This window comes from Genypterus blacodes, unplaced genomic scaffold, assembly GCF_046128005.1.
Source record: "Genypterus blacodes isolate CSIRO-AG114 ecotype Tasmania unplaced genomic scaffold, CSIRO-AGI_Gbla_v1 ptg000046l_1, whole genome shotgun sequence".
Classification (NCBI taxonomy): Eukaryota; Metazoa; Chordata; class Actinopteri; order Ophidiiformes; family Ophidiidae; genus Genypterus; species Genypterus blacodes.
The window spans coordinates 233,728-248,108 of record NW_027466859.1 but is presented as its reverse complement, the minus strand read 5'-3'; the positions used below and the strand labels follow the sequence as shown (position 1 = coordinate 248,108).

The window sequence follows — 14,381 nt, the reverse complement described above, 5'->3', positions numbered from 1 at the left end:
CATATTCTATACAATTTTCTGTACATATTACTTCACAGATGCAAACTCTGCCTGTGAGTTTCAGATATTTCTGTGCATAAGTGTGTGTGAATAATATCTACCATCTTAAATGTATGTGTCATTTTTGAGTGTGTGCAATGAGTTCATGCTTTTATTTGTTGAATTACCCGCTACATATACTGTATGCATGTAATTTATATGCATGTGGTGTGCATGTGTGCACGTGTGTGTGTGTGTGTGTGTGTGTGTGTGTGTGTGTGTGTGTGTGTGTGTGTGCATACAGCTGAGGTCTTTTGCTACTTGTTATTCATAAAGGTGTCTGCTGCAGTGTGCAGCAGCGTGAGGGAGAATCCCAGTGGAGCCTCTCTGGTCACACAGTCTGTCTAGGACAACATCAGAGGATTGTGGCTGAAGAGAGAATACTTCCAGACCACGCATTCAGCTGTTCCACTGCTAGCCTCAGAGGAATAATGTTATACATAGCTGAAAAACACACTCAAGCACAAAAAAGTCACTATATTTAGACTGAAAATCAGCAATTAGAAAAAAAACAAGTAAGATCAATCATTGTTATGACATTGTCACCATTGTACAGTACCCCATGATTCAGCCACATGTCAGATAATAACTGGCACATTAAACATATAGAGTACTCCATATTAAAAGTATAGCCAATACCTTTGGATAATACAGATCGGCATGCATGCATAGTGGATCATGCTGTTTACCTCTAAAGTTCATCTCTAAACGTTATTTACGTCTTCCAGAGTTATTTGCAGGAACACAAATGAATACATTTTCCTATAACTAGAACTAGAGCGGTATATATTATATTATATGCACAACAACATTTACAAAGCAGTAATACAAAAACATTTGTTATTCAAGTAGTTACAGACGTTCACATGAGCTGGTTGGACACATTTAGTACTACTATTATCAGAAGTTGGTAGTAGATATTGCAGAACAAAAACTATGCCTTCTTAGTAGTAGCAATGCAGCAGTAGTGGTACTAACAGAAGCAATGGTAGAAGAAAGTAGTGCTTGTGGTAATACAACTATGAGTTAATAGTATAATAGAAGTAGTTGTAGCCACAGCAGCATCAATAGTAGCATTAATAATACTAATAGTAATTATAGACAGCTGTAATAGTCATTTCAGCGGAAATAGTACCAAAAAAGTTGAGTCGAGCGGAGGGAGACACACGTGCTGCGGTCGGTGCGTGCTGTTGAGATTTGTGCGGAGGAGCACATTCGTGGATGGCGGTGGTGATGCGGCCCAGTGCTCCACAGTTTTTTCCAACACGGAGAGAAGAGGCTGACGCTCGAGCGGGTGGAGACTGCTACACATTTAAATCCCCCGGGGTCGCTTTTCAGCTTTTTTACCAACGAATTACTTTAACTTTTTTGTTTTCTTTGTACCGTCGGATTAATCTAGAGCAGGTTTCATGTAGTAAATGACAGGTCTTTAAGGGCGTCGCTGTCGGGAAGTTTTTCGCGGGGGGGTGGGGGGGTTGACCAGCAAAGGGCCATGGCAGTCGAGGCTCGGCCGGAGCTGGTCGGGAAGCGGTTCCTCTGTGTCAGCGGGGATGAGCCGCCTGAAATCGGCGACATGGATCAGTGGCCGTGGAGGACTGGGGTCATACGAGCCGTCAACCACCGTGACAGCGACAACCCTGACCTGACGGTAAGGAGAATGCTCCATTTCCCCTCTTCTTTCTGTCTGTTACATGCAAACTTAATAGGGAAATCTGCGGTTGGTGGCTATAGCTAGCGCGGCTTCTCTAATCAGCGTCTCCGGCTGAAATTATTTTGTGTGGCGGCTCCTTTGACCAGCAGCGTGTTAGCGGTATGCAGCATTAACCCAATATCTTAATTCTGTTGTTACGGCGAAATTGTGAACATTATTTGACCACTTTAAGCGAGCTAACATGAAACCAGTCTGTCTGTAACGTTCAGGGGCAAAGCAGATGGTTTAGGTCCAGCAATCACTCCAATTATTAACTGCGAAACCCAAGCACTGATCTCAAAACTCAACATATATGCGACGAAGACAAACCTAAACAACACAATTTGCCTGGGATTGCATTCATTCACCCCGTTGATTTCAGTGTACTTTCCCTGTCCTTGTCACCATAATAAGTATTGTAGCTGAATCCTCTCGTAGCTAAACGCTTTATTCTGCTGTTTACTGCAAATCAGCTGAGGGAGGTAATGTCAGCTTTCTTCATCTACTTTCTTTGCATCTTGCAACTAATCCCCCCCCCATTTTTAGCTCATGGCTATTGGTCACAGTCCACGTTATGCGAGGCTTGATGATCGGACCATAAAGCGCCGTCTCTGTGTGTTTTCTGGCGGAAAACAACCCCTCCGACTTGGACAGGGACGCAGGAATGCTGTGACTTGTAAAAACATAAAACTGCCTCGCTGCAGGCTGAACAATGAGCAGTCTGTCTGCACGTAAAATACAGTCTGCGATTTTAAAACACAATTTCTTGTCGTTTTGGGCTGTTTTTAAAGAAGCAGAGCACGATTTGTGTTTAATAAGTCATTACTACATTCTTTATGCAGCGCAGTGTGTGATGACTGCAAAGCTCGTTTCCTTTAAAACAGGGATATTTGCACATTTTTGTTAACATGCCTAAACCAGCAAACAATGAAATATTTGCCATGACAAGCCCATGATTGTCTGGTACACTATACTGTCTTACTGTACAGTGTGTGCCTGTTCTCCGTTTTCTTTTGTTCACAGAATCCTGCTATCTGCCTATGCAGATAACTGGCCAAACCCAGACACAGCTCTGCTTGGATTATTTGTACTTAGTGCAATTGGTGTGTTTTCGCTGTACATAAGAGGGGTTTCCTGAGGACACTAAATGATTAGTGTGTGTAATTACATTTTCCGTTGTGACTGTTATCAGCCAATGGTTTCTCTGTTGGGGTTGAGTCTTTGTGTGTGTGAATGCCACCGTGCCTCTTACGGCTCTGTCTCTTCTCTCAGTCTGCCTATGATGGTGTTTTTGATGTAGTGTCTTCAATTGCAAAATCCACAACTAAATGACATTGTGGTATTATAGGTTGAATTCGTTTTGTTTAGACAAAGCTGTCTGTGATGATTTGGACAGGTGTGCTGCCATAACAGCGTTAATGGGTCATATTGTCAAAGCTAAATGCCTTGCCAATTTCCACATATGTTATTGCTTCTCGTCGGTGCTGCATATTGCACATCCTTATTTGTATTGGCCAGTAAACATGATGCTTGCTTTGTAATTCCTTGGTTGAATTGCTTTCCATGTGATGCGATTTAGCTCACGAGTAGCGTTCAGGTTTAAATCCATGCTATGAGTCACAGACTCATTAGCGAGGGGGCTTAACTAGCTGAGTGAATACAGTGTAGGAGAACTGGCGATTAGATAAAAGAAGTGTGTCAAGCCAAGCTGTCAGGCCTTTGTCAAGTGTCTTTGGTCAGACAGTCCAGTAGTGTAAGCGTGCATTGAGTTAACAGAGGCTTACTGGTTCACAGCTTTCTATCTTGGTGGATCTACAATACAGTTTATACAAGGCCATGAATTCAGTATGATCCCAATCAGATGGGAAATGACCATGAGCGACATCAACACTGTCATTCACAACACTGCCTGGTAGCTTTGCATAGCATTTGGTGCCTGAACAGTGTCTTGTTGAGTATATTATTACTTGAGCATTATTATAGAAATTGTCAGTGTTTTTGGAATTGTGTTTTGTGAAATCCAACATTGATTTGTAAGTCAGCAAGTTTGGAATTCATTTTAATTCATTTATTATCTATCCGAGTAAGGGTTCCGGTATGCCGTTCACCTATATATGTTCATGCTACTGGCATTTTTGGCTTATTCACAGTACAGACAAATAATAGATGTACTTAATGCCTGCAAACATGTTGATTCATGTATGAGGGAAGTACTGCTTGAGTTTTACTGCGTTTTATTCTCGCATTGTACATAAAATTCCTAAAACCTGAACACCTTTTCCACATCTGCTGTTGCGGTGCTATATTCTTTATACTGCTGTTTAATTTGTGTCCAGCCACATGTTAAGATGCGTCTGTATCTCTTCCACCACATCTATCACATGGATTGTAATGTTTTCAGGTCAGCATGAATATTATATTTACTGTTGTGTTTACAATGGTCCTGATGTTGTTACACAGTGAGACCTCCAATGTGTCTCTGTGAGCTCAGTGCTACAATGACAAATCACCTTGACAGTATGTTGATTTGTTTTATTGACAGCAAGAATATATTTTTACATCGAAAATACCCAGACTTGCTGGAGTGATGGCGTTCTAAATGCTGCATATCGGGGTTGGAGAATCTGAAAGAGAAAACGGAGGAGAAAAACCAGAGAGATTTAAAGAAATGAACATCAAAGACGAGTGTGGGACTTTATGGCTCAGAATCTCTGCAGCAGTGACATACAGCGTAGCATTGTAAAATACAGTGTGCCATTAAAAGCATTGTAATTTCCTCCCAGCCATTTAGTTTTGGGTGGGACTTGAGGGACGCAAAGGCTAAAAGGAAAAAAAAAAAAAAAAAGCTCAGCAGCAGAAATCTGTGCTGGCACATTAGGAATAAAAGTGCCACTCATCTGGATTCATGGTGAATGTAAGAGCAGGGCAGCCAGGTCGCTGCCATACACATTGGAGACATTGTTTTCCATTACAGTCCTGTGTGTGTGTGTGTGTGTGTGTGTGTGTGTGTGTGTGTGTGTGTGTGTGTGTGTGTGTGTGTGTGTGTGTGTGTGTGTGTGTGTGTGTGTGTGTGTGTGTGTGTGTGTGTGTGTGTGTGTGTACAGTAGGAGTTTGTTTTTAGGGCTGTGGCCTGAGGTTCATCTCTGTACTGCTAATCAGCAGAAAATGACATACTGTGACTGGAGAAGAACCTTCCACATACAGAATACACGCATGGTTGTAGCACTGTCGTAATTCATTTCAGAAACATGCACTGGTGTGTGTGTGCGTGTATGGGTAGTGAATAGCCACATTGTTCAAAGTACAAATGAAGACCAGCGAGACAGAGAAAAAATGTCAGGAGAAAATGTTTACCTTCTAATTTATATGCATCATTCCTGCATGATTGATTCCATACTACTACATATCTACTAATGTTGTGATTGGTATCAGTCAAAATAATAACAACCTACCAAAAATACAATTTAATGATGAAAGTTCCGGTAGTTGTCATCACTAATAGTGATTATAATATGTGCGTGTAATGGTACTAATTATATTTGTGTATGTTGAATTGGACAAACACATAATGTTGGTTATTTGATTTAAAAATCATAGTAATTATACAGCTTAATGATGATAATAATGATCAATGATAATTTAAGATTGTTCCTAAGGTTCCCTGATGTAAATTAGCACAGCGCCGCATCAGGTGAAAGCCAATGGAATTTAATAAGGAGCTGCTGCTTTCAGACACACGCTTTGTCCTTCGTTGTCACAAAATGGACATGTCGAATCAACAAAAGACATTTTAATTCTCTGCTTTAGAAAGGGTTAATATGAGAAAGGCTCAGTGATAGGTGAGATTATTACCATTTATTTTATTTAACTACGTTATTGTTCTATCATGGGAATTAAAGTAGTTGGTTGGAGTGTTTTAATTAGTTTGCATTTGACCAACTTACTGTATTACCCTGTGATGTCCAGGCTGGTGTGTTGATCAGGCAGCTCAGTAACTGGATACACAAAGCTTCAGTGGTTTGTTTTCTGGTGCCTAAGAAACAAAATGTAATCCGAAGCTTGGATGGGCTGGCTACATGTGCCCTTCCCCCATCTTTCTCTCTCTCCCTCTCCCCCCCTCTCTCTCACTATAGCTGCACTCCATCATAGTATTACATACAGCTGCTCTTAAGTCTCCTATAGGCTCGCACACTAACCCTGGGAATACATGAGGTTCAGATTGTCAGCATCTGCTGTAGATTCCTGAAGGAGTGAATTAGATGTTAGAGTAATGTCCCTCCTTAGTCGACCGCTGCATTGTGGCACAACACTGATGAGAGCTGCGCGACATGGAGAGGAAAACCCCAATGTTTTATAGCTTATTTTATGATTTGATGGCGATATGTGATGTGATAAGTCACATTAAGCTGTACGATATCACTGTCTCCATGTAGCTGTTGCCTGAAAAAGGATGATTTAAGTATTTGGATAGAAGTGCATACTGTATTCTTTCAAACACATGCATGCTGCCTGTATAATTGACAAAAGAACATTCATTCAGACTTGACAAACGTGGTTTGATATGAAATGATATTTCCCAATTTACCAAGGACTCCGTGCTGGTTAAATGTGTCTTGGTTGTGAAATGAAGTCTTGGTCTCAACTGTCAAATTGTAAATCAATATTCTGATTGTGTGACAGGTCGAAACAGAAACTGCGTCACGTTTGATGGGTTCGTTTCTGCAGTCGTTGAATGTTGATGTGAGTCTTCTGTTCAGTCGAGTCAAATCATTGCTGAATAGAAATCAGGTCGATGGTTGGATTCAGAAACGTTTCAAATCTAGGCGCACACACGGGGGCAACGGATAAGACAAGAGCAGATTTAATTGGGGTTAATGATGGCAAATGGTAACAAACCACATTCCCTAATTTTTAAATATCCGTTGATGTTAACCTGAGACACACCTTTCAACAATATGCCACAGGGCCTTGTCATCATCACTGTGTAGGTGATCCTAAGCAATACAAAGCAGATTTGTGGTTGTTACAGGAATACTAACAGCAGAAACAGCCTTGCAGTAAAATGTTCATTACAGAGGGTTATTTGTCTGTTGTTTGCGTTTTATCCATTGCCAAGCGATATTGAAACATTTGAAGCCAAAGTGTTTGTCAGGCCCGTAGATGTCCTGCGTGTTTTAGAACAGTGCTACTAGGGAATGCTAGCCTGGCCCTCAAACAAGACTTTTTCCACCAAAGAATGTGAGGAAAGCTATTTTGGTGTAGCCAGTAATGAGGAGGTTGAGCTTATCCCGTTCAGAAACACTCCCATATGGATCCGGCGACTCCGGCTTTTGCGTGTCATCTATTGTAGTGCATTTTTTTCACGACGAGAGGATGAGACGTCACCTGCTGCTGTTGGCATTGTGCTAATTTATCACAAATCCATAATAACAGTTGAGGGAAGGAAATAAAATTGGCTGAGATATGAGAGACGGAGACTTTGTCATTATTAATTCATGACTGGATAGGGGAAGCCGGAGCTGATGGAATGTTGCTGTATCTGTTTGTGTGCTCTGCAGTGACACCAGTTGACCCTGGAATTTAGTTATTGCTGGGGACGATGCTCATGTCTCTAACGTAGTTTCTCAAACCGAAGACGCGTGTCCACGGAAAACACTATGGAATGTTGCTCTGTCCAAAGTCTTCCTGTCAACATGAATGGTGAAACTCGTGTGTAATAACAATAAATACAAATTGTGATGTGTGCCAGTGTCCTGTGAGCCGTGGCTTGTGTTAAGCCCATCATTACCTCAAACACATGCCTAGATTAGTGGATTAGCCCTGCTACATTTTGAGTTGTTTCCTCTCCTTTTTCTATTCTGCCGTCTGTCTTCTTGTCCTGCACCATTCTGTATTGTCCTCTCCCTTCTGGGACTCTGGGCCGCTGTGTTTTTCGGTCCGGCCCACTGCTCTGACTTCCATGCTGTTCCTGTCTTGACCTAATTTTCTTTCTGATCCTGGTTGCCGCTGTCCTTTCAATCTGCTGTCAAGTTAATTGGACTTCACTTGGACAATGCAGCTAACTAATTATTAACAGAAGACGTACTGTCACAAGAAATTACGTGTGTGTTTGTGTTAAGTTTTGGTTGCTAAAATGTGAAGTAATGCAGCCTCACATGATTCTACAGATTAGGCTAGCTGTTGTACTTCTAATTCAGAGGAGGGTTCGTCGTACAACCTGTATCAGATCTGCTTCATATGCAGCCCTGGAGGGATTACTTTATTGTCTCATAGTTTCATACCTTTGACTGTCGTAGTGGTTTTATGACTGATGTCTATTTGGTCGTGAAATTGTTCTCAAATGAGAAACAAGCTGGTTTCTGTTGGGTAACCGTTGTGTTCCTTCAGTCTCAAACATCAGTACATTCAGCAGCCTGGCCTTGTGCTGCTGCGAGATGACTCACTGGCAAGCTTTCTGAAATGAGAGAGAGACGGAGAATGAGGACGATGTAGAGGGAAAATAAGGACGAGAGTCGGTGTGAGAGAGGGGGAGAGCAAGAGAGAGAGTGAGAGAGAGAGAGAGAGAGATAATTTGGCAGATGAAAGAAGGAGAAAAGGGATGTTTCAGAGATGAAGGGTAAGATAGAGAAAAATAATTAGAAAAATAAAGAGAAGGAGATGTGAACTCATTAGTATTTTGGTTTCAGAGGGAGAGAGCAGAGCAGGAGAGAGCAGGAGAGAGCAGGAGAGAGCAGGAGAGAGAGAGAGAGAGAGAGAGAGAGAGAGAGAGAGAGAGAGAGAGAGAGAGAGAGAGAGAGAGAGAGAGAGAGAGAGAGAGAGAGAGAGAGAGAGAGAGAGAGAGAGAGAGAGAGAGAGAGGTTTTCTTTCTCCCTCCTCTGTCTGGCCTCTCTCCCATAGCAACAGCGGCTTAGCCACGTGAACGCCAGTTCCTTTGAGTTCACCCACTGCACAGAGCTTAACTCCTTCACCACCGGATTACAACACAATACAGCAGCATAGAGAGAAAGAATAGAGTACAACTCCAGACAAAAAATACTTACAAAAGAAGTCCAACTCATCAGCTTTCGCTGCACTTTGTTTAACCCGTTCTTAGTTTGAAATCAATCACAATAAAATAGCTTGAGAATCAGGCAGAATTGACCTCAGTCCTGATGGCAGTTCATATGAAAATGATCATAGGATACAATTGATAATATTAAAGTTTGAACAGTAGAATGACTCTAGTGTGGACATAAGAAACAGTGTAATGATTGTTGAATGTGCCAGTTGAACTGCTCAGCTTTACTTCACACGTTTGTCATGATTTTCCCAAAAAGTGTTGCCATGGTATAGTTTGGAACGTTTAAGGTTTGCAAGCTTAATACACAATCATGATTCCGACTTTTTTAGTAGTAACATAGTAACTGTAAAACTGTAACCCACTTTAGACTGTTATCATAATAATCCAACAGTCTAATATTTTGTTATGTGGACCCGTTAACCCTTACCCACCTTTATATTTACAGGATTCCGTTTTAATTACAATCAATGGTAATCACAATAAATGGTATCGTTGTTGTTTGTGAGAGAAAGCACAGCCGGCCGTTGACTCCAGGTCATAACGTGACCACATTTTTATCTGCCACCTCATGGATACATGTGGGTTACAGGTCCATAGTCTGCTATTGATCCGGTAGTTTCTCCTTTTCCCTGCACAGTGAAGCAATCAGGAAAGTCAAAGAGCTAATTTTTTCTCTCATTTTTTTTTTCAGTCCCTGTTCACTCTGCTCTCTTTGTTCAATAGGACTCCAGCTACATAACTCTTTCCAGATGCTCTCCTCTCCTCTCCTCTCCTCTCCTCTCCTCTCCTCTCCTCTCCTCGCCACCAAATGTGTAGGTTCCAGATTTTGATCTTCGAGTAGTGTTATATAAAGTGTTTATTACAATTGTATTCTTGTTCTTCCTTTTCTGTGTATCGATAGATAAGCAAAGCAGAATCCTTTGCTCAAATGTGATGAGAAAATGCCGCTGCTACTGCTGCAACTACAACAGTTCTACTAAATAACAAAAACAAGAAAAAGAGAGTTCCGGTGATTGCAGTGCTGAATGATAATAGTACGAAACAACTTAAACATGGGTGTACGTATTGGCCTTCAGGACTCGTGGCTGGGACCGAAGCGTGAGTAGATGTGGTATTTGACATGCCTCAGCTGGAATGGTAGTGGCAATTAAACAAGTTAACTCTTGTTATCTGAAAGAGGAGCAATTCCCTCCATCTCACAACACCAGCCCCCTTTGTCTCTGTCTGTCTGTGTCTGTGTCTCTGGATTATAAACCATCATCATCATATCAGTAGTATTATCCCCGTCCAGTGTCATGCGCAGTTACACGCCACACTATAGAGATTAATAATTAACTGGCCCTCGTGACCTGCCGTGTTGAGTACCTGTCCTTACATTAAGACGGCACACATGACTTGGAGGAAGACTGAAGGGTGTTGTCGAGGGCTAGAGGGCTAAACTGGGCTTTCACGGGAGTCGAGTCCCTGCAGCTTTGTCTCACAAGATGTTTGGCATGAAGGTTTGCAACTTTGACAGTGTTCAACATAAACCATTAAGCAGAGTATGTCCCCGTTAGGAGTAGGATTACTGCCACTGTGCCTCCCTTGAGTTCGCCCTCTTTCATCACTCGGGCTGGAAAGAAAAGCCACACGTGGACACCTAATTGTGCACACTCATCTGCACATCTACTCACACACGGGAACTTTTTTTGTCTCTTTGATCTCGCCGTCATGGTTCTCTGGTAGGCAACAAATAGCAGGAGCCGTGCATCAGCGTGAGAGAAAAGAATAAATATAAAGAGGTCGCACAAAGCTTCAGCATGACGCACCTTTGGAGTACAGACTGCTGGGAGTGTCCGCGAGCTCAACAGTGTTTGATACACACATCGACATGTGTGTTTCCAGCGAGGAGTGGCTGTAGTAGTGAACTCCTGCAGTGTAATGAGCTGTATGAATGGAGTGAGAAGCACCGTGGTGGGTTTGTTTATGTCCTGTAATTTCGAATGTAGGCGGCTGGACTACATTAGAAGCGGGAGAACATTGTTAAGAGATTTCAAAAGGCATGTACACTTTGCTTAATTTATCACCTAACAGTCAATATGTGCACTTTAAAACTTTGATTATACCATGTTTAAGGAAATGAATCATCCTTTTCAAATGTCATCATGCATACACCTTCATGTGATCCAAATAGGCACAAATCATAGAATACTTGCTCTGAGTAATAGACCTACATTACACAATTGGAAATGATTTATTAACAAATGTAAATGTCTTAATCAAAGTATGCTGCCTCCCCGTGTATTTTCCTCAATGGGTGACTCGCCTCATACTGCGATTACGCAACACGCCACGTATACGTGGAGAGCAGTGGGTTTCCTATTGATTACAGGCATGCGAACGGCCTAATCTCGTTTTTTTTGCCTTTATATCGTGTGAAACTCAGCTATAAGGAGGGCAGAGTGAAAGGAGGTGGGACAGCTCACTGCTGCGAACACAAAGCTGAATAAAGATATGGAGAGACAGAGTTAAATAATTAACAGCATCTGTTATCCGAATAATAAAGCTTTCACCAATTAAATTCTTAATCACTAATCATTAACACCCCTGGAACTTAAATTATTGAAAATCCGGCAATCCATCAAGTGTAATTGATTATTTTGACACCTCCGTCTACTGACATTTATGTAAAAAGAGGTCTTGTTCCGCTCTAAAAGTCACATTGGTTGCTGAGTCTTAGGCAGTACTTAATCCATGTACTAAATCTATTTTATATTATTTTTGGGGGGGAATGCATTTAGCATGGTTTCATATCTTCCATTTAGTGGGGTACTAACACTAATATAAATGAGCGCCGATGCAGTTTGGGTCATTTGAATGAACTGTAACGGAGAGGCTGCTGCTGCTGCTAAACATGTGTGGAATAGACGAGAGAGTCTCTGCTACTGAACTGAAATATTGGCTGAGGAGGGGGGAGTGTTTGGTAAACATTGGCCCCGACAGGTCACCAAAAAAAGTAGCAACTCTCAGTAACTCTGGATTCACGGAAGATCATATGTGGGAGGCTTGTATTGATTCTAAGAATGTTTAGGATCATATTTCTAGATTGTTGTTGTTGTGAGTAGATTCAAAACAAATTGTAATATAAAAATGGGTTTGACTGCGTCTTCTTCAGCCGAATTGGAACTAACAGTGGGAAGCAGTAATTTGAAAAAGTTATTTGAAAATGAAACTGTTGGAGGATGATGAACAAGTGAATGCAATACTCTACAGCTCTGTTACTTAATGCAATATTCTTAGCTGCTGGTGTGTCTTCACTGTCATCTATGTTGACGAAAAGGGTCAGATGTCAGACTTGACCAATCTATTAATGTTTCTCTTTTACTCTCTCTCTCTCTCTCTCTCTCTCTCTCTCTCTCTCTCTCTCACTCTCACTCTCACTCTCACTCTTGGTCTCCCCTCTGTTTGCTGTCTTTTCCCTCTCTTCATTTTCGTTTCGTCCTCCATATTTGCTCTGACATAGGAACGTCCTAAATACATAATGCATTAACCCAAACACGGAGTTCAAAAACTACAACCCAACGAGCTCTTAGTAAATTTGCTGAGCGGTTTCTGCTGAAGGCAAAAAATGGCTTCTGTGTGAACCTTTCTTTCACTTTGCAATTTACAAACCCAAGCAAGTGTCCAGCTGAGCCTGAGCTGAACCTGCTGGCTCAGCATAAAGGTGCGGCAGTGGCACACTTGTGCACTGTATTCCTGCTCTTTTAGCGGCTTTGCACTTACACCTGAGCTCTTTGACTTTTTGAATGTAAAGTCACTGCTTAAGGCTATATCTTGTACAAACAAATTAACTTTGTGTGGTATATAGACACTGGAACCGATCCTTTGTGCTGAATGTACACTGTGTGTGTGTGTGTGTGTGTGTGTGTGTGTGTGTGTGTGGGTGTGGGTGTGGGTGTGGGTGTGTGTGTGTGTGTGTGAGGCAGTGGCTCAGTGGGTAGAGCTTCCGCTTGGGAACCGGAGGGTTGCCGGTTCGAGCCCCTGCCGAGGTGCCCCTGAGCAAGGCACCGAACCCTCAATTGCTCCCCCCTCTGCGAAGGGTGGTAACTGTAATGTAAGTCGCTTTGGATAAAAGCGTCTGCCAAATGATCGTAATGTAATGTAATGTAATGTGTGTGTGTGTGTGTGTGACAACAGGCAGTGGCAGTGTGTGAAGTCCAAAGGAGAATGTTTACATTGCAGTACTTTATTATTGTAACCACTCCTGTCCATAGATGCTTCTGGAATTCCCCTGGTGTACATACTATATTCTAAGGTGTTGTTGTTGACAAAATGCAGCACCATGCAAAATATAATTCTCTGTTGGGTGGGGTGGGGGGGGTTTATTTGCCTTATGCAGCGAACACCTTTCCCATTCAAAGCAGCAGAATACACCGGACACATTACCTAAGCTAGAATGTTCTTCACACGTCTGAGGCTTCAGTATGGCTTCTTGTGTTTCTTAACTGTCTTGATGGCTCTTTGGTGCGGTTAAGAGAGAAACGACGCGTACACTCCACACGAGTGTTAAGCGGTGAGTCTGAGACATGCGTGCTGCTCTACGAGAGCGTTCTGTGGCCTCGACAAAAGGCCGGCTAGACCAGAGCTGTAACATGAGACTGTTCCTTGAGAATCTAGGGCAAGGTTCCTTCTCCTCACGTGTGTCAGTCTGTGTGTCGAGCCTGTGTGTGTGCTGCCAAGTGTGTGAGAGTATACCGACTGGTATGTAATCCAGCCACAAATGTGTTTGTTTAGAGCATGCTATTGTGCACAATTATATGTGTGTGGAGCAGGCTTGCGTACGCGGGAGAATTTTGTGTTCCGCAATCGGATTTTTTTAGGTGTGTGTCCCAGAGAAGCAGTTGAAGGCAGGGAGGGGTGGTGTTCTACTGCTGGCTCCATTGATTGGTTCCATACAGACTGAAACTTGACCTTCACAGCAGATGTCTGTACTGCTGCCAAACACACACACACACACGCACACACACACACGCGCGCACACGCACACGCATTTGACACGCACACACACACACACACACACACACACACACACTCTGTTTTCCTTGGTGTCTTTCTCTCTATCACGTCACATCTGTGTTTGTGTCTATGATTGTGTTTGACCCAAGTCCTCCCCAATATGATTACAGGGGATTATTTTGGCATTGATTATCGTGACACCATGCACAGTTCAGAAATCGCCTCTTATTGCCCAGGAACGGAAGTTGTGAAGTGTTGACCCTTGTTCATTACAGCTAGCATCAGAGGGCTTTCTGAACGTCTCTTGAGTCTGTTTCTAAAGGAAAAAGATGATGAGATATTCTCTTTTTCTTGTTCTCAGTTTCTTATAGACAGTTTCTTGTAAGTCTCCCTGCCAGTATGCTTCCCATGTGAGTCATTCCTTCTTAAAAAGGTTACCCAGTGCCTCAGCTCAAATTGCCAGATAATCTTGGGACTGATTTTACCCAACAACAGCTATTTTTGATCTGCACAGTAACATACATTTGTTAGTGTAGTTGTGGAACCAGGAGGAGATTTGAAATCTTGCTAGGTATTACACACGTCCCAAAAGTCTGT

At 42.3% G+C, this 14,381-nt stretch overlaps 1 protein-coding gene across 4 annotated transcripts in view; it reads left to right on the top strand.

The window, feature by feature from the left end:
- The first annotated feature begins 1,275 nt into the window (after positions 1 to 1,275).
- The window catches only part of jmjd1cb (jumonji domain containing 1Cb), a 69,505-nt gene continuing 56,399 nt past the window's right edge, over positions 1,276 to 14,381 (top strand). For all 4 annotated transcript variants that reach the window (XM_076149603.1, XM_076149601.1, XM_076149602.1 and 1 more), the window contains exon 1: positions 1,276 to 1,687. In XM_076149603.1, the coding sequence (XP_076005718.1) occupies positions 1,532 to 1,687 (156 nt within the window). In that variant the 5' untranslated portion in view covers positions 1,276 to 1,531. The remainder of the gene's footprint in view (positions 1,688 to 14,381) is intronic.